Source organism: Trachurus japonicus, chromosome 5, assembly GCF_045865225.1.
Source record: "Trachurus japonicus isolate A0001 chromosome 5, Traja_1.0".
NCBI lineage: Eukaryota > Metazoa > Chordata > Actinopteri > Carangiformes > Carangidae > Trachurus > Trachurus japonicus.
This window is the reverse complement of record NC_140911.1, coordinates 16,734,445-16,754,274: the sequence shown is the minus strand read 5'-3', so window position 1 is coordinate 16,754,274 and position 19,830 is coordinate 16,734,445. Positions and strand designations below refer to the sequence as shown.

The window sequence follows — 19,830 nt, the reverse complement described above, 5'->3', positions numbered from 1 at the left end:
CCTCGATCTTTGGCTTTGCCCTTTTTTTTTCTTTTTTTTTTTCCAAGTAGCACCTGTTACAACATTTTACTCTCCAACCTAAATAATTCGGTCAAACTCTGGGCAGGGAGTTTCAGTGAAATTCAGTAGCTACTCCCTCCCCCCGCCGTCCCTACGAGGATGTATCATTGTACAACTCTGCTCTTGCCCAAAGCAAAAAAAAAAAACACAAATATGTCCAGGCAACATCGCTGCATCATCATGCAACTGTACCATGTTGGGTTGTGATGAATATGCTTGTATAGTTTTTTGTGTTTTTCACAGTGTCTGACCTGAAGGGATAGGACGTGGAGTCCAACCCGAGAGACATAAAGAAAATACAGTATGTGTGGGGGATGGACGTTAAACAGAAACCACTAGTAGCCGTGTGTCCGACCCCATCAGACTTTGAAAATTCAGTAATTATTAAGCTGTCCCGACAAGGAGAGCAGAATTATTTCCTAACTTTTATTTAACTTTTCTCAACTTGAATATTTGCAAGTTGATTTGAAACTATCATTACATGTTGTAACTGGCTTGAGAAACTGTACACTTGTAATCTTGTGATCATTCACACATTTCATCCAGTGGGACAAGCCACTCCCAGGAGCCTCATTATGATCCCTGTTTTTTTGTTTGTTTGTTTGTTTGTTTTTTTAATTGTGATAATTGTGTTGTGCAGTCGTCTACCTGTGTAAAGGACGTAGATTCAGATCATATCCCCACATCAGGGCCTAGCTGCTCTGAGTAGTGTCTGAGGAAATGTCTGCAGACAGCCTAAGTAAGAACACTTGCCGCTTCGCTGTAGGAAACTCCGCTGAGGAGACTGAAGTAATGTGGAATCCACTTGGCCTCTCTCCCGTCCTCCCCTGTTCGTGGCCTCCCTCGGTTTCCTCCTCACCTCGGCCAGTAGGACTGGTTCTAACACGAGGGAAGATAACACGGCGTCCGCCTAGATAAACAAAATCCCAGGATTTAAAATGTAACATTTTGTCAGTTTGATACTTCTGACATTTAAGTTTGCTTCAGCTCTGGAGGACCAGGAGGGGGGGGGGGCAAGGTTATTCTCTGTCTAGCCAGACCTCAGCTAAAGGGCAAAAGGAGTTGCATAACATAATGGCGGCCCACATTCCATTTCCTAAATTGCAGCTCTCCCAGGCTAGAGAGCAACTGGAGCGCATTGGTGCCATCTAGTGACTGATGGCTTTTATTAACAACAGTCAGCAACACAACACGCTGCCTTTAGTGGACATATTTACTCATTTACACATGATTTCTCTGTTTTTATCTTGTCTTAAAGTAATCTTTTGGTTTTTTTTAATTCACCAGCCCTGAGTCAGTTGAAGCAAGCCCTGCCGTGAATGAGAAAAACTACAACAACCACAGCTGTGGGAGCGCACAGAGTCATGGGTATCGAGGACTACCATATGCTGTGAGTTCAAACGGCTCTTTTCTAATCATGAATTCTAATCATAGCATGTCTTATTGTACCAGAGGAATAATTACTCTCTATTAATCACAGATTAAGAGTTTGGCTATGGTTGTGACCATTTTGAAAGCTAAAATAATAACTCAGTCTAATCTATCCAATCATTTCTTTTTTTCTAATCTTTCCTAGTTTCTTGTTCTATTGAAATAGAACAGCAAGAGTAAAAACTAAGGATTGGTTCTAGTTTGATTAAATCCATGAATGTCTATCCTACTTTGAGTCTTCTGTAACCAAAGACTACTTCTGTTATTAACAGCTGTACTGTTTCACATACCTGTTTTTTTGCCCCCATTTTCATTCGTCTCCGTTTTCCGTTTCCCTTTTTGCCTGAACACCCGTTGTTTGAAGATGCAACAGTCTTCCGTTGTGTGTTGTCAGGATCACAACTATGGCGCACCCCCTCCCCCTACCCCACCCGCCTCCCCGCTCTCCCAAACCATCATCCCTCGCATGGATCTCAATGGCGTTCTACTCGGCTCCCGCTATCACGAAACTCCCGAGGACAATTCGGCCGACAGCGACAGCTCCTCAGAGGAGGACGGGGCCGAGGCCCGCTGGTGTCCCTGCAGCCTAACGCCGGATGGCTTGCTCATCAAATGTGACTGCAACTGCAGGTAAAAGATGGGAAAACCAGAGGAGTCTGTATCCAGAAGCAGTTTTCCCTTTGACTGTCCCACCACTCCATGCTGTGGGATTAGCTGCATGTTATTCACAAGAAGGATTTCCAAACTGTGTAAACATGCATGATGAAATATATCGGTAACACAGAAGAGTGATATTGTGTAAAAGAACAGAGCATCATTTTAAAAAACTGCCAGAAAAGTAGAAATCCATAAAGTGTGGAAAACTTAAAGATCTGGTCATAGAATTGCATTGAAATAAAAATATTTTTATTATGTTTTATGGTTTTTATTTTACTGAACAGTACTTTGGAAACCTTTGTGTTTATAAAATTGTACTTTATAAATAAAATGGATTGGATTGAAGTATGTATATACATATATACATGTGTAGATCATTTTTGAAACAGCGGGAAATTCTCTCTAAACATGTTGGTTTGATCTTGAACATGTAAAGATTATTTCAGTTGGCCGTTTGTTTGAAATGCTTTTCTTGTTTTCTTGTGTTTGTTGCAGGGGACTCGACAGGAGGAAAGGAGCAGAGGGCCAACACAGGAAAACAGAAAATGTCTCAGGTATGTCTTTTCCACGTCTTTTTTTTTTTAGGTTTGTAACCATGAATCATAAAGAACGTTACTGACAGATGTTCTTTCCCCATGACGATCTGAGTGATGAGCCTGTGTTTCTCTCGGTAGCTGGAGAAAGCAGTGCCACAGAGAGCGGTGATGAAGAGGTGTCGCCCTCCACCATCTCCTACACTGCCACTCAACACACCCCCACCAGCATCAAACTCACTGTCAACCGGGTCAAAAGGAGCAAATCGAAAAAGAGGAAGAAGAGCACGGAGAAGGCCCGTGGGACACCGAAAGGCAAGAAAGTCAAGGTATGTGGACTGTTGAGAGTGCAGACCTTTTGATTGTAGAGTAGTAGCTGCTGAATCTGTCAGTGTATTGACACGGGTTCGTCTGTCCTTCCTCCAGGCTTTCAGAGAGGGTTCTAGGAAGTCCATGAGGATGAAGGTAAAATCAAGAGTTCACACCCCATTATTTACGTTTCAGCCCTGTGCTTCCCTTCAGAGTCCTGCACGTGTCCAATTTTGGAAACCCGCGCCCGCCCGACCCGTTGGTTTTTAAGCCCGTGTCCCGACCCGTCACCCGTGATTATTTCTGAATACAAGGGCGTACTCTTTCACGGCTATTTCCGGAACGGAGAATGATAGCGACGTAATTCTTTTTTTAATGAAAGCAGGACACTTCAGCCTTTACATTGATCCCATCGGTGTGTTTGTAGCTTTACCCAGAGGCCGAGCAGTCAAGCCACGACAGGCTAAACTCCAACGGGAAAGCTGTGAGCGGTCACACGAGCGGCCAAAGATTGTTTATTTACATCAAGATGCTGCTCTGTTGTTGCCCTGAGTGATAAAAAAAAAAGATTTGCTACGCTGGTTCGTGCAGCTGCGCGTGAGTTTTCCTCTGTAGGCCTACACACATACACCCGCGTACCCACCCGCGTTCATTTGAGTTCCGCCCGTGCCCGACCCGTGAATTTTCACAAGACAGCTTATCCACCCGTTGAACACCGTTTTTGCGGGGTACCCGTCGGATACCGGCGGGGATCCGACCCGATGCAGGACTCTGCTTCCCTTTCTCTCTGATGCATAACTCTCTCTCGACGTGCTGCTGTGTCCTCTCCCGTCCAGAACTCGACAACAGAGGCCAGTGTGCTGGATGAAAATACAGCGGAGGGGTGGGAGAGCAAGATCCGCCAGTGGACCGACCAGTATGAAGAGGCTCTGGCGAACCAGTACAGCGCCGACGTGCAGACGCTGCTTCAGTTTCACCGCACCGTCAACAACACCACCACCACCACCACCACCACCTCAAAGACAGAGAGCGGCACCACAGTGCCTCCTTCCACCACACAGATCCACACCTCAGTCGACGCCATGGACACCATCAACCGCACGGAGCTGGCCTGTAACAACACGGTGCTCAGCTCACAGATGCAGGTCAGTCACAATGAGAATCCAGACTCCAACGTAGCCTTATTACATTTTAGTGATTGGTCTTGTAGGCATGTGAAGTCATGTCTTGGTGTTTTTTAAAGCAGAAGTAAGCGATCCGGTCGTTTTGGCTAATGCTGCGTTCCAGGCAGGCTTTTGAAACCGTAAATTACAGCTTCAAGTCACGACTTACGACTTTGTAGCGTTCCAGGCAACCCACTCGTGTTTCTCCGACCTGTTTTACCTGTGAAAGTCACTATAACGGCCACTCGTAACTTCCGACCCGTGAACTCGTACCAGATCGAACTGGTACGACTTCACAGGTCGGAAAAACACGAGTTACGGGTTGCCTTGAACGCACCATAACAGTCCTCGTCCCTACGTCACCACATTCAGGCGCATCCCTTGGCTGCACACACAGAGAGGACCGCCCCTTCATGCCGTTCTCTCTCCTCATTGGATAAAAATTGTAGGATACAAGAAAAGTTTTCTCCTCGGCTCAGAGCAGAGCAGAGTGACTGACAGACCCGTGTTTCGGTCCAAACACTCTATGTAAGTGATTGCTGTCGGAAGATATAACTATTTAAGACTTATATTAACACAAAAATATCGCTTACTTCTGCTTTAATATTTGCCTGCAGTTGCAAGTAAATAATGTGCGATTGGCTTTTTCTTTCTTTTTTTTTTTGCAGCTCCAGTTGGGGCGGGTAACGCGAGTGCAGAAACACAGGAAGATCTTGCGAGCAGCCAAGACCCTGGAACCAGATACGCTCATCATTGAATATCGGGGGAAGGTCATGCTCAAACAACAGTTCGAAGTCAATGGGCACTTCTTTAAAAAGTAAGAGGTCACACAGTTAATGAATAGAATAAAATATCTTTATTGTCATTGTAACATGTACTTCGAAATTAAAATACCAAACCAGGCAGCACATCATTGTTAAAAAAAACAAAAAAAAAACGTCAAAGGAGCATAAAAAATAGCTGAAAAAGTGGGTGGTGAAACTTGCTGCTGCTTTATGATCCGTAGTTCTGTGACATTTATTTCTGAGATGTGAAACGATAGTTTTTGACACTGTTGTCTTTATATTTTTCCAGACCATACCCCTTTGTGCTGTTTTACTCCAAATTTAACGATGTAGAGATGTGTGTTGATGCACGGACCTTTGGAAATGATGCACGTTTCATCAGGAGGTCGTGTACACCCAACGCTGAGGTCAGTTATGAAGCTTTTCTTGAATTTGAATACATGTCAGTGATGGACAAAATGGTTCTGCAGAAGTTAATGCTCCCTTTTTTTACTGAAATGAAATCAAATTTTCCATGTGTTCCCATTGACAGGTTCGGCATATGATTGCTGAGGGTATGATCCACCTGTGTATCTATGCTGTCAGTCAAATCACAAAGGACACTGAGGTCACCATTGGATTTGACTACGAGTTCAATAGCTGGTAAGTACACAGATCCCAAATCCCCAAACAAAAAGTGTTGTGGTCTGGCATTTTCCTCCGCGGTCTAATCTTCTCCTCTCTTGGCGACTGACCACCAGTAATTACAAAGTGGACTGTGCCTGCCATAAGGGCAACCAGAACTGCCCGGTGCAGAAGCACAACCTGAGCCCCAAGGAGAACTTCCTGAGTCCGCCCTCCCCGCTGCCTCCTTCCACTCTGGTTGGTGCCGAGACCCGACGGAGGAAAGCTCAGAGGAGGGAGATGGAGGGCTGTCAGGCCAGCGACACGAACCAGACCCTTGACGAGAACCAGGATGCCAAAGAACTGCACGGGACGAGTGATGCAGAGGTAACTAAAATGATGCATTGTTGGCATTAATTGAGTGAAAACTAAGATGAAGCAGAGACAGAGTCAGGTAAGATGCTTTCCTCACGTGCTGCCTGTGCATTTAGGAGAGACTGCTGGATGAGGTGAAGGTGGAAGAGGGAGAGGAAGGAGAGGTGGATGAAAATGGGGTCGCCGTCTCCAGTAAAAGAGTATGTACAAACCTCACATTTGTAGGACATTACATCTTTATTATTCATGTATTATTACAGGTCAGTCATTGGGAGGACAAAATGTTTCAGGTAATTCTCTGACACTGCCCGTGTAACTCGGCTCTGTTCATATAGACCTTCAACAGCCTGGAAAGGAGGCGAAGGAGAGTGGGAGCAACAGACGTTAAGGAGGAGGGTGTGGAAACTGAGGACGGGGCAGGAAACCCCACAGGGAACACCCCCATGCCCCACAACACTGGAGTTGGGGTCAGCACACGACGCACCACCTACGTCACGGTCAGTGTGGGAAAGTAGCCCGTTTAATCTGTTTCTGTGAAAGTGATGAGTCCGTTTTGATGCGGTCGTCTTAACGTTTCTGGCGTCATCTGATTAATTTATTCTGTATGTTATATGTCAAAGGAAACGCCACCTGTTGAAGAAAAGACCCCGTCACCCTACTTGCCTACCCCTGCTGCTCCCCCAAAACCCGCACGACCTTCCAAGCCTCGGCCCAAAAGCCGAATCTCCCGCTACCGCTCAAGCTCATCGCAACGGGCTCGGCGGCAGCGTCAAGCCCTCGCCCAGCAGGCGGCGGCGGCTGCTGCTGCGGCGGCGGCGGCCGCTTCGGCCACAGTGCCATCGTCAGCCGAGCAGGGGGCTGCTCCGGACGAGGACGGCTCTCAGGGTCCCTACGGTGGCGAACACGGCCACGGAGACAGCGGCCTCGGGGGTCATATCCTCGACGCAGACGGCCAGGGTCTGAACTGCATGAACAGGGGCAACTTGCGCTACCCCAAGACCAAGAAGGTTAGAGGAAATTGGACTACAAATATGATACGATACTACGATATGGTCAAGTCAAAACTGTCCTAATCGTACGTGTTATTTTGTATGTTCTGTGCAATGCCACAGTATCTTGTGACAGAGTGGCTGAATGACAAGACCCCTGCAGGGGAGAAGGTCAACCAAGAGGTGCCTGTTGAGCGCCTGCTGCGGATAACCACTGACCCCACGGTGCTGGCCACCACCCTCAACATGCTGCCGGGCCTCTCCCACTCATCGCTCATTTGCACCACACCCAGACACTACGTCCGCTTCGGCTCCCCCTTCAACCCCGAGAGACGCAGGCCCCGCCCACTCCAAATGGATGGCACTTATGGCTGCTACAAAAAGGCAAGAGAGAGATGCAGAATATAAATACGACACATACTATATATGGTCATCCTTACCAGCCTTTCTGCACGTCCTTAAAGTTCAGTGTGTGTCTGTGCACATAAATCAAAGAGAAGCAAAGAGAAATCAGTTTTAATGAACGTCTGTTTCTACTGAGCAGTCTGACTAGCACAGATGTGATCGCCATGAGGGGCTTCCACTGCATGTCACCTTTGTGTTTTCTAACCAGACACTGTTACTGTTATTTTGACACAGCGGTGGATAAAGCAGGTGGAGGATGAGAGCTGTACGGCCAGTATGGAGGATGGCACAGAGTCCACCTCCTCCCAGCAAAGCACCAGTAGCAGATCCACCCCCAACCCCCTGTCCAGCGGTACGTACACACCCACCTCCGCCAGGATGATTCATTTACTACTGCATTTTCTGAAATCGCCAAACCTGGAGCAAGATACAGAGAAACCAAAGTCAAAACTGTCCTGTACTGTACTGTAAACCAAAGCTCGGAACCTATTGCCAATTGAAAAATGTATATTGTTCAGAACCCTATGTGACTTTGCCATTGGATAGATCCAAGAGATCTTTATGTGCCCAGTTGAGGGCTGGGATTCTCCCTCTGGCAATAGAAGTTGGTAGGTTTAACTCAGTACCTGAGGATGAAAGACTATGCACATTATGTAATTTAAATGTAATTGAGGATGAACTGCATTTTGTGTTTCATTGTCCGTTATATGACGAAGCCAGAACAGGCAGTTTTTGTTTCAGAAAATGCAAAATGTGAAACCGGAGTTGTTTTGGGTTGATGATGATGAGGTAAAGTTGGAATGGTTTTTCAGAAAAGAAGTCTTTACTATAGCTACTTTCATGAAAAGTGCCTGGTCAAAAAGAAGAGGTGAATTATTTATGTGAACTCCATGTGGTTTCTGTTTCTGTTTTTGTTTTTGTTTGGGTTTGTCTGTGCTCTGATTATTTTGTTTGGTGTCTGGATGTGATGATGATGTGTCTTGTAAGCTCTTACAGGCTGGGCGCCTTAATTGGTGCACGACACGTTAATAAATATAAATTCATTCATACAGAGATTTCATATCGTGCAGTAGCAAGAAAATGTCAGAGAGCCTCTAATTCATTGTTAAAATGTGCTTCATTTTCATCAAGTCAGTTGAGGTTTTTTTTTTAAATTTTTTAACACATTTCATGTCGTTTTAAATCTCAGAAGTCATCGCCCCATTTAAAAAGCGCCGCTCCAAGTATATGGCAGATATGACACCAGCACCCCCGGACCACCTGCTTCGCCCGCTGTCTCCCATCACACCGCCGCTCCCAGAGGACTCCCTCCACCCGCTGCTCCACAACCCCTGTAGCTCCCTGCTGGCCAACGGCCTGGCCTACTCGCCCATGCCCTCACTGCCGGCCAGCCGCTGCAACACGCCATTGCAATTTGAAGTAAGGGCACAACATACGGCGACACACCTGCATCCACAAACACAGCAGTACATAGAACATGTTGATATCTGCGGTGCCCAAATCCATAGAAACAATCTTTACCAGTCTGACTTGGCATACAGAACTTTACATTTTGTCCTGGTATGATTAAAGCACACACTGGTAAAGAGTCCTGGTCTAAGAAAGGCAAAATGCCACTCATGAATAAAACTATGGCAACAGTTTTACAATTTGATGTACAAGCACATTTAACACACCCGCCTTAACCTTGGTCAGATAATACTTCAGACCTTGATGATGCTTTATTACGAAAGTGGTGAGTTCATATTGCAGCTTTGTTAGAAGGTTTTATCTGGGAAATGTTTGTATATACAGAGGATAACGACTGTATTTTTGCAAGCTAACCTTTAGGTTCTTGATACAATCTAAATTCATTGACAAAAACTGTTAAACATTAAAAATTCATGTTGCATCCAAATATAATAAAGGTGTAGGACTCATTACATTTGACTGTATGAAGTTTCTAATGGCCTTTGTTTCTCTCTCTAGAACATATCGTCCCCTGAGGCGTCTCCTGTTCACCGGCCAGAGTCCATCTCACCTGAGGTACAGTCCCATCTCTCCCCCACTCACCCCTCATTACTAATGCAAACGGTTAATTACCGCTGTGTGCTGCTTACTCCGCTTCACCTGATTAATCTTTGTCTTCTCCATTTGTCTTTTGTCCCTTTTAGCCATGTCTTCAGACGGACTACGAAGTCCCTCGGCCTCAGTTCCCAGACCTGTCGCTCCCCTCCAGCTTGGAGAGCCCCGTGGCCATGACCTCAGATGACTTTTCCCTTCCTGGATGCCCCTCGGGCCCCGACTCCCAGGGCCCATCCTCCGTTGGACCCGCTTCCCTAAACCCAGTGTCCTGTCCTTCCTCAGACCTTAACCCTCAAAGCAGGGAGCAGGCCTTCAGGACAGAGTTCAACCTCATATACACCTGCTCGCCTCTCAATGCAAACTTGGGGAACGCCGTGGCCGCCGACTGCCGCCAGTCCCAGTCAGAAGGAGGCTTCTCCCCCGCAGAGTCCTTCCACAGCTCCATAAGTGGCCAAGGACTGATGGGAGAAATGGGTCCTGGCTCTATGTCACCCTACGGTGAGCCTCACTATAGTGGAGGCTACCCAGACAGTGGCACACCTCCTCATACCAGCAACCCGCCACAAAAGAGGAAGGCAAGTTCTCTTCATTTTAATAATAATTAAAAAATGTTTTATTAGATAATGTTTTCAGGTAAATCATTAAGACTTTCATCTTTTGTTGAAGTTGAAAAGCCAAAGTCATGATGTGTATGAAGGGCTTTCTCTTAAATATATCAATTAGTTCCTTGTACCAGGGCGGCAAAACCAATAGCAGCATACATTTAAAAACATATATATATATATAAACCATATATAACCTTTTTATGTGTCTATCTGAAATGATTTCGACTCTGTAGTTTTGACCCTCCCTCCCCCCTCCCTCTCCCTCCGTCCCCTTCCTCCCCCTCGCTGTTAGTTGACACTTTTTGCCAAGTCTCTCTTCCACTTTTCTTCCAAGGCAGAGGGCCAACCAGCATACCATTAGTCTGCTGACAGGGAAGCCAGATTACCAGGCTATATCTGTAAGAAGTGAATACAAGCCAGTACAAAATATGGTGAATATTCTCCCTGCAACTACATCTTTAGAAGTGTGCATGTAAATATTGTTTCTTTGCATCTACATACAACACCCACCCCCCCCCATGCTCCGTCAACAACTCCGCCCCCTCCCCTCCCTCCAAACCTACATTGAATTCTGACTCTATAGTTTACTCAGCAGGAGTTTTGGTTTTATTCTGCCATCTCAGTCAAATTCATTGAAGCGTATGAAGGTTCATCCATTGCCTTCAACATAGGAGGCCGATGGTTCATGAATTCTCATGATGTTGTCCAGATGAAGTTCATGTGTCTTTTGCTCCATCTCATCCATGGCTCTTTCCAAACTGTGATGATCAGTAGCCCTGTGCAGCTCCTCTCTGTAAGCACAGCTAAATTTAATAGTGTGGCTTTCACCATGGGACAGTCCTGAGGCTCAGGGAGCACTGGGTTTATTCATTTATACGTTTTAGTTTTCCCTCAATAGAGCATTCATCAATCCTTACAAAACAAATGTATTAAATTGAGCTAAGTAGTCACAAGCTTCGAGTCCAGTAGAGAACTGGCTGCCGGCTGGGGTTAAAGATTTTACTTGAATGCCATTGAATTGATCTTGAATTATGATTATAACAGAAGAACAATTGTTGGATCCATCCATCAAATAGGCCACGGAGAAACAAAAGTGAATCCAAAAACAAGACATTATTACAATGGCATCTGTTGGTTCTACCAGTTACATGTACTCTGATATTCAACACATCTGAACCAGGATCGTCTACTACTGCTGTTTGACATAACCTGAGACTAAACCAGTTGCATAAAAAAGGTCCTAAAAAGTGTATCACTTTCTGACTCTGGGAAAAGTGGGACAATTGTGAAATTTCTCTAAACTGCTGTGTCTCTGAATTGTCTCTTTAACCAAATCACACCATGTAGGTTCATTTACCTGATCTCCCTTTGATAACTAATGTAATACGTTGTAATTACATTCCCCTCCATTCACTGTGGCTGGACTGAAAGTGTCTGGAGCCCCCTGATGGAGCCCGTCCTCCACTTTGGGAATGTCTGATCTAAATCTTTTGGTAAAACTATAAAGTAAACACGTCTGCAATGTTGTTTATAACTGCCTGGGAATCTGGCAAAACAGCTACAACCAGATTAACATGTCAAAGTGAAAACATCTGCCTGTATATGGCAATGGATGTTCTCAACAACAATATTGGGCAATCATTTTTTTTCTTAAAGATAACTCAAAATAGATCTTAGGAAAATAAAACTCAAGTTGTAATGTAGATTTCCATTTAACAATTTTTAGACCACTGAAATATGCAACCAATCGGATGTCTGCTTTAATAAGGTTTTACAAATAGAAAGTGTTATTAACTCATTGAGTGCCAACCACGTAATTTCTCGTTTTTCGTTCCCATGCGTTGAGTGCCAAAAACGAAATTTTTCGTTTTTTGCTTTTTTTTTAAATTATGAAAATAGACACTTTAATACACATTATATGTAAATTTGGGGACTCTACGACGAGGAGAACTGAAATAGATGACGATCAAAGTCACATGACAGCTCATGATCTGGAAGTTTTTATCATAACTCAGCTTCTGCAAACGGAGTTCTGCATGTGGATGCAGCAGCTGCTCCGCTGCTGCTCCGCTCTCACCCGCGAGGCTGCAGCAGCTGGGAGCTGAACCAGGAAGCTCTCAGCCCACTGTCCCGCCCGGTCTTCATCTGGAGCAACACCGTGTCCTCCCCAAAGTCCTCCCGCGGTAAAATCTGATGGTCTCTGGACCAAAGCAGACCGGCACCACCGACCCGTACCACAGACGGACCGCGACCACCGGCGGGACCGGTGTTCGCGAGCCGCTGTGGCCGGCAGAGCCTCACGTTCCGCGGCGAGAGGCTGTGACACGGCACGGTGCGTCTGTGTTATTGCTGTTTAGTGGCGCCCCCCCCCGCCCCAATGGTGGTTTTGTGAATAGAACAACAATTGTTGTGTATATTTATCTTATACGAGCCCTTTGATCCAGAAATGCGAGTGTCTGAAGAGCGACAGACACAAACAGCGCACCTTTCATAAAAGACGCTCTATCTCCTTTTCTAGAAAAAAAGGAGGGATTTTGGTGAAACCCAGCCATGTTTAGCTTGACTTTTCTCAGGAACGGAGGCACGTAGAAACAAACGGTTTGTGGCCATTTGAAGGATAAAGTTAAACCTTTCAAATGAGCTACAGTATGTGTTGGTGGCAATAATATAGAATACACTATGGCTCTAAAATAAAAAGTCAAATATGGTCTAATTTGCCGGTACACTTGACTAAAACTTTGGAAAGGAGCGCGGCACTCAATGAGTTAAAGGGATAGTATCATTTTTTTAAAGTGGGGTTGTATGATCTACAAATAGCCCCTAAGTACTTTAATTGCAGTAGAAGACTCTCTGCACTCCTCCCGTTAGCAACGCCAGCCCATAATAGCCCTGCCCAGAGATTTACAACATACATTGTTGTGAATGGACCCAAAGAAACGGCCTATTTTCGCGGCCTAAAAGAGGTTTTACCTGAAAAAAAATATACAGTTCCATTGTTGCTATAATATAATTTTTTCCAGCCCCTCAAAGTGCAGGAAAAACACAGTTTTTATTTGGAGCTAACCAACTGCTGATCGGCGGGCGCTAACCCTGGGCGGAGGGATACGTGAGTTGGTTAGGTCCAAATAAAAACTGTGTTTTTCCTGCACTTTGAGGGGCTGGAAAAAATTATATTATAGTGAACAATGGAACCGTGTATTTTTTTTCACGTAAAACCTCTTTTAGGCCGCGAAAATAGGCCGTTTCTTTGGGTCCATTCACAACAATGTATGTTGTAAATCTCTGGGCAGGGCTATTATGGGCTGGCGTTGCTAACGGGAGGAGTGTAGAGAGTCTTCTACTGCAATTAAAGTACTTAGGGGCTATTTGTAGATCATACAACCCCACTTTAAAAAAAATGATACTATCCCTTTAAGGTATGAAAAGGTAACACTGTGATGTTCATAAAGGCTGCACTGCATCATGGGATTATTTGGAGTTTGGGTAATTTGAGACGCTGACTTCCAGTCCTCTTTATCACATTGTTGTCCAGCGTCCTCCTCTGTGTAGTCAACACTTTACAAAGGTTCAGGCAAGAGCCATTCATGTCAGTATCTGACTCCGTGCCCATCATCCTGCTCCCCTGCCTCCTCCATGTCCTCTCCGCTGTTACCCACAAGCCTCGTCTGTGTCATGACAACATTAACCCGGGATGAGTGCTCTCATTCTCATTAAGAGTCGCGGTGTGTTTTTCTATGTTGTGCGTGTGCTCGAACTTTCTGTGGACGTTGACATGAGTTTTTTTTTATTTTTGTTGTTGTTTCAGCGTGGTTGCATCATGGCGTGGTGCATTTTAAAGTTGCCTGCTCTTGCGTCAAAGCATTAGATGCTGTATGTTATGTTACTAACAACAACAACAACAACACATCCTGAACAAAGTGGACCGACAGTTTTTGCTGTATTTGAGCCTCTCTCATCGGTTCAAGTTAATGGAATGGAACAAAAAAAGCAAAAAAAATGCATACAGTATCATTTTCATGTGAAAGGTTTATTTCCATGGTGATGAAGGTGTGTTTCTTTCTGTTATATTGAATAGTCCTAGATGCTTTTTCCAGGTGAGTCCTCTCTGGTGTGGTGCATGCGGTCTGACCATCACTCAGTGCAGTTTTTTTTGTGAATGATGTGATTGAGTCAGCAGCCCAGCATCAGTGTGAATGACGTGAATGTGTGTGTGTGTGTGTGTGTGTTTGAGCGTGTCCCTCCGGAGCAGCTCTCTGAACAGCGCCTCTCTCCCTCCCTCCCTCCCTCCCTCTGCTGTCTCAGGTGTCTTTGCTGGAGTATCGCAAAAGGAAGCAGAGCAGCGGTCGCGACTGTGAGCCGACCGGCGGCGGCGGCTCGTCTCTGGGCGGGACCCCCACCCGGCCCAGCTCCTCCCACTACAGCCAGGAGTCTCATCATCCCCATTCCCATTCCCATTCCCATTCCCATCAGCAGCACATGCAGCCCCCGGCCTCCCCGCACAGCTCCTTCTCTCCCTCGTCGCACAACTCCAACCCTGTCCTGCAGATCGAGGAGATCAGTCCCACAGACCAACAACAGGCTCTGTCCGCGCAGCCTCGACACCCAGACAACAACCAGTGGTGAGTTTTCATGTTTTTATTTCATTTCTTTATTTATTGAATTGGGACAGTGCACACATTCATCAACACTGACGCATTAAGCATTAGTGTAAATGTGCCAGACTTAGCACAACTGCAAAATTTCATCCGCAGTCCCAAGGCAGGTTTCTAAAAAACATAACACAGAATTTTAAAACCTTGTGATGACAAGTCATACAGTGGACAATTACAAGACAGAGCACAGACAGACAATATCAAGGCAAAACAGACGCAGACAAACAAAAAACAGACAATTTTAACCCACAGTTAAAGAACAATATACCATACATGCCCGGGAACAGACATCAGATTTAAACAGTATTTAAACTATATGAGTACATGTCTGATTTGTTTTTAACCAATGTTTGAGATTTTTTTTAAAGACTAAATAGTTGTCGCAGTTTCTGATGTGTGGTGGTAACTTGTTCCAAGACTGTGTTCCTCTTACAGAACTGACCATTTGACAAAATTTTGTTCTGCGCCTCGGTACATTACAATCACCTCTTGTTAAGGCTCTTGTTCTTCGTCCTTCATTATTTTTTCTCTGAATAAATTTGTTCAGTGGTGGTGGGGCAAGTGCGTTTAAAACTTTGAAGATGAGACAGACATCCATAAAAATCTGATATGTTTAAGTCAAGAATGTTACACTTTTTTAAAACATTACAATAATGAAAATGAAGAGGTTTCCTGTCCAAAATCTTAAAAGCTTCCCGGTGGTGTTCATGGTTAGTTTCTGATGAAAAGCTTGACGGGTCTGTTTGTTTTTTCTCTCTCTCTCTCTCCAAGGATGGTTCCCACTACTGTCGAACGTCTAAGGGAAGGTCACGGCGTTCTGGAGCGGATGCGAAGAAACATCAAGATGGAGCGCGTTTACAAGAGGAGCGATGGTGCTACGGAGAAGGAATTTGGTACGGAGACATAGACCATAGTCACACACGGTGGTCAGTTTTCCTCTGATGCCGCCACGCTCGGGGTGGGAAACTGGATAGGATTACAGAGTTTTAACCCAAAAGTCGTGAATCTCCCTGGACTTACCCCTCCCTGATCGATCAGCAACGGAAAAGATAATGGATACCCTCTGTGTCTGTGGTGCTACTGCTGCCTTCAACTCTGACTAAAACCAAAACTTAACCCTCTATTGCATGAAATATTACTAAGGCATGGTAAAAAATGTTTTGCATGTTTTTATTACTTAAAATTGTCTAAATAACAGAAATATTTTAAAAAATCTTCAATATGCAATCGTGGAAAGTCCCATAAAATCAACATTTATGACCAAAAACTAATTTTATTTAAAGCAAAACTAAACAAATCCATCTCATACTCAACCAAAACTAACAAACAAACATGTATACAATAAAAACATTGTATAATTTCAACAGTTATCTAAAATGTCTGAGAACCTGGAACCCGTCTCAATGAAGTACATTGAATCACTCATTTTATTTCATTTCATTCAGTTATCTAGAAGATATAAGTGCAAGTCCATTTAGATAATATGTTACAAAATACCTTTAATCACAAAATATAAAAAAATATAATGTTTTTACCTTTGTAAACATAGTCTCAGGGTAGGTTCATGCTATGTAAGTCAATGGGACTCCATTGCGTTGAATGCACCAGGAATTTTCCATATTTGCATACTGTTGCCATATGGCAACAAATGTATTTTAGCATATTACAAAAATACTATTACATCAAAACTAAATTAAATGTTAAAAAAATAAAGTTTACTTTCCCCAGATTTGATGCAGGTTGTTAGTGAAACTACATAATGTTTAGGTAATGTCACCGTTTGATCTCTGTAGGATTTACTCTTCACATGCTTCAGCTTGACATGAGAGGAAAATGGTTTCTTATTGAATATGGAGAAATTCGGCAGACAAACCCATAAGAATAACTACAGACTGAAATAAACATGCCGTATTTAAACTCCTCCGATGATGTGGTTTTCGCAGTGCTGGAGTTGATTCACCTTTTTCTGTGTTTTCAGATGCAGATCGATTTGAGATGCAGGCGGCGAGCATGGCTTCTCCAATGAAGAGTCCGCACAGATACAGCCCCTCTGTGTATACACAGCAGGTAATCTGTTCAAACCAGCCCCCCCCCCCCCCCGTCTCTACAAGTCGTTTGTTGACCAGGTGTCTGTTCATTATATCGTCCTCTAGTGTCCGTTTACGTCTGCAGGGCCGGCCCTAGGATTTTGGTGGCCCCCTAAACAAGATTTTTGTTTGTGGCCCTGCACTCTAAGCGCAAACACCAAATCACTGGTTAAAACTGAATACAGACGTGTTTATGCCCTCTGAGGTCTGAGGCCATTTTCTCGACTTTTACATATTTTCTTAAATTTATCTTTTTAAGATACTTGCAGATGTAACAATACTCAAGTGTTTTATGTCTAAATATTAGAACCTCCGCTGTAAGCACACTGAGGCCAATTTGTCCTAGAACACTGTAGAAAGAAATAATTTAGGCCAAATGCTGGAAATTTGAGGTCTGCTTTTTGAAAAATTTCAAGTCCCTTGTGAAAACACACCTTCAGTCATGAGAATGAACTGTTTTGGTGCTTGAAATAGGATATGAATACAGTAATATATAAGTGTAGAAAACAAGTCTAAAATGAAATTTTGTAAGATTACTTTTTGAGCACAAATGTTGTCATTCTGCCGTTCTATTTTCACCAAATGTCTCAAATGTGAGATAAAAGAAGCTGAATATTGACTTCAAATTACATATGAAGCTCATAGCGTGCACGTGCAGACCTCAGGATGTTTAAATGACTTGAATGAACCCCGGTACCTTTCTGATCATGTGGCCCCCCACCTAACGGCTGTGGCCCTAAACAACCGCATAGAGGGTTTATGCCAGGGGCCGGCCCTGGTCGTCTGTGTTTGAACATCATTTGATTTCATGAGATTGTTAATGAGGCGAGTGTTACATTTTATAATAAGCCAATGAGGTTGAATTCTCTGACAATGGAGTCCTCTGATCTGAGTTTTTCCAACGGTGCGAGTGCCTTCATTGTGTTGAACCATCACCTGCATGACATGAAAACAATGTTTAAAATGTGTCCTTGTCACTGTTCAGTCATCAGAAAGTCACCGGCAGACCGACAGCCCGTCGTTCCGCCAGCAAACTTCCAACTCTCCATTCCGGGGTTCCTACAGTCCCTCATCAGGCCAGAGCTACTACGCCCGCCACCCCTCGCACCCTGGACTGTCCCAGGACCACCCCCCCTCCTCCTCCTACCCCGGCCACTCCCCCACCCCGACCTCGTCCTCAGACTCCAGGCCGCCAGCGGGGTCTCTACACCAGCAGAGTGGCTACGGCAGCAGCCATTTAAAAGCGAGCCTTTTGAACAGCGGCGGCGGCGGGGGCGGCGGCCTGGCGAAGGCCCCCACCCCGGGACCCCGGGCCCAGGGGCAGACTAAAACAGACTCGGGCGCCCTGGCCTCCAGGGGGGGGCAGCAGCAGCAGCAGCAGCAGCAGCAGCAGCAGCAGCAGCAGCAGCAGCAGCAGCAGCAGCAGCAGCAGGCGTCTCGCAGCCTGAAGTCGGGCAGCCCGGGCCAGGCGGCGCTGCAGGCCAGCTCCAGGCTGCTGTCGGCCTCGGGACCGACACACTACCCCCAGCGAGGGACAAGCCTCAGCCAGTTCCAGCACTCCCCCCTCCAGGGACCCGGAGTAAGGACACAGTCAGGAAGCTTTTAGGACCTTGTTCAAGTGCGTGCGTGTTTGTGTGTGTGTGAGTGCGTGCGTGCGTGTGTGTGTACGAAGCTGCGTACCCCCTCAACCCCTAAAGCTGTGGTGAAATGGGGCTCAGGGAGTTTGGGGCGGGTAAATGTACAGATATAAGAGGAGCAAGGACTTCTTTATGGATTTCTCCTTTTTCCTTATTTTCAGTCTTTTCTTTTTTTTCTTTTTCTTTTTTTTTCTGAGAAAAAAACAAATGACCAGATACTGCACAAAGCTAATAATTGACTTTGGACATCATTAGTGGAAAAAAGCGATTTGGATGACAGATTCACAGGAAAAAAAAAAAAGAAAAGAAGAAAAAACAAATCACATGTAACTTGAAATTGTCCCCAGTGTTTCCTGATGTGCCGGACTGTGCAAACAGGCTCAGAAAGTAAAACTTCCACACAAATGTCTGTACAAAGTTATAAAAAGCTGTACCTGTCGTTTGGTACCCAGGTTGGATAAATGCTGAGATGCATATATATGAGTCTGTGCTGCAGTAAATAAGTGTTTGATTTGGAAAGGGGCAAACGATTGAAGCCGAGGCAACGCGTTAATCATCCGTTAGAGAGACGGGGAGGACGGGCTTTTCCCTTTTTAGGGTCATTCCATATGATTACCGGTTTCCATGTTCTCTCACTAAACATGGAAAACAGCCCTTTTTTTCCTCAAGGTTTTGTCTGTTCCAATGTTTTGTTGTTCTTTTCCTTTTTTTTGGTTCTCTTCTGTTCTCTCATCCCCACTGGACTGTTTTTTTTTTTTTTGTTTTGTTTTTTTGATTTCACTTTAGGGCTACTTCACTGTAGACTTCTGATATTGTACTTGAGACATACAGGTCTTATGATTCATGGTGCTGCATTCTTGTTTTTTTTCCAATAAATTTGAAATCCAGTTATGTTCCCCACACACGGCTGCATTCATCTTGTCATTATATATCAGTTTCAAATCTGTTTTATTTTTCTCTGAGTTCAGAATTATTATATATTATAGTGACAGAATGCAGGAAGTGATTAATTCAACTCGGTTTTCTCTAAGATAAATGTTTGTTTTTATCCTTTAAAAAATATATATATGATTTTTTTTTTTTTTTGGCCAAACCATCGCATTCCATGTGACACTGAGGAAAACTGGGCAAAGGAATCTCTGAGGGAGTGTTTGGATTGTTCATAAAACCTTGGTAAAGAAGCTGCTATGTTCTCCCGTGAGAGCTGCTTTCCCCTTTTCCTTGTAACTGTAACCCTGACCCTCACAAACTGACTTGAAGAAAAGAGGTGGTCCCTCCTGGCCCCTTGCAGTGAGTGGGCCCCTGCAGCGGGACCTCGGACCCCGACAGCTGGGCGGCAGCAGCAGGGGTTGCTCGCTCGCTCTCCCGAGACTTGTTCTTTTGGACCGGATGTGGAAATCTGCTGCGTTTTGTACGGAAGACTTGAAAAGACCGAGAGCCCGGTCATGTGACTGGACCCACCCACCCCCCACACA

The 19,830-nt window shown here is 44.9% G+C and overlaps 1 protein-coding gene across 3 annotated transcripts in view; it reads left to right on the top strand.

The window, feature by feature from the left end:
• The window catches only part of setd5 (SET domain containing 5), a 37,643-nt gene extending 18,968 nt beyond the window's left edge, over positions 1-18,675 (top strand). For all 3 annotated transcript variants that reach the window (XM_085776575.1, XM_085776573.1, XM_085776574.1), the window contains exons 3-25: positions 1,348-1,450; positions 1,856-2,121; positions 2,644-2,702; positions 2,823-3,010; positions 3,108-3,146; positions 3,827-4,135; positions 4,822-4,970; positions 5,228-5,345; positions 5,471-5,580; positions 5,679-5,928; positions 6,033-6,116; positions 6,252-6,413; positions 6,537-6,923; positions 7,029-7,289; positions 7,545-7,662; positions 8,500-8,729; positions 9,279-9,335; positions 9,464-9,949; positions 10,318-10,410; positions 14,282-14,598; positions 15,403-15,524; positions 16,610-16,698; positions 17,704-18,675. In XM_085776575.1, coding sequence (XP_085632701.1) covers positions 1,348-1,450; positions 1,856-2,121; positions 2,644-2,702; positions 2,823-3,010; positions 3,108-3,146; positions 3,827-4,135; positions 4,822-4,970; positions 5,228-5,345; positions 5,471-5,580; positions 5,679-5,928; positions 6,033-6,116; positions 6,252-6,413; positions 6,537-6,923; positions 7,029-7,289; positions 7,545-7,662; positions 8,500-8,729; positions 9,279-9,335; positions 9,464-9,949; positions 10,318-10,410; positions 14,282-14,598; positions 15,403-15,524; positions 16,610-16,698; positions 17,704-18,324 — 4,618 coding nt within the window. In that variant the 3' untranslated portion in view covers positions 18,325-18,675. The remainder of the gene's footprint in view (positions 1-1,347; positions 1,451-1,855; positions 2,122-2,643; positions 2,703-2,822; positions 3,011-3,107; positions 3,147-3,826; positions 4,136-4,821; positions 4,971-5,227; positions 5,346-5,470; positions 5,581-5,678; positions 5,929-6,032; positions 6,117-6,251; positions 6,414-6,536; positions 6,924-7,028; positions 7,290-7,544; positions 7,663-8,499; positions 8,730-9,278; positions 9,336-9,463; positions 9,950-10,317; positions 10,411-14,281; positions 14,599-15,402; positions 15,525-16,609; positions 16,699-17,703) is intronic.
• Positions 18,676-19,830: the final 1,155 nt, after the last annotated feature.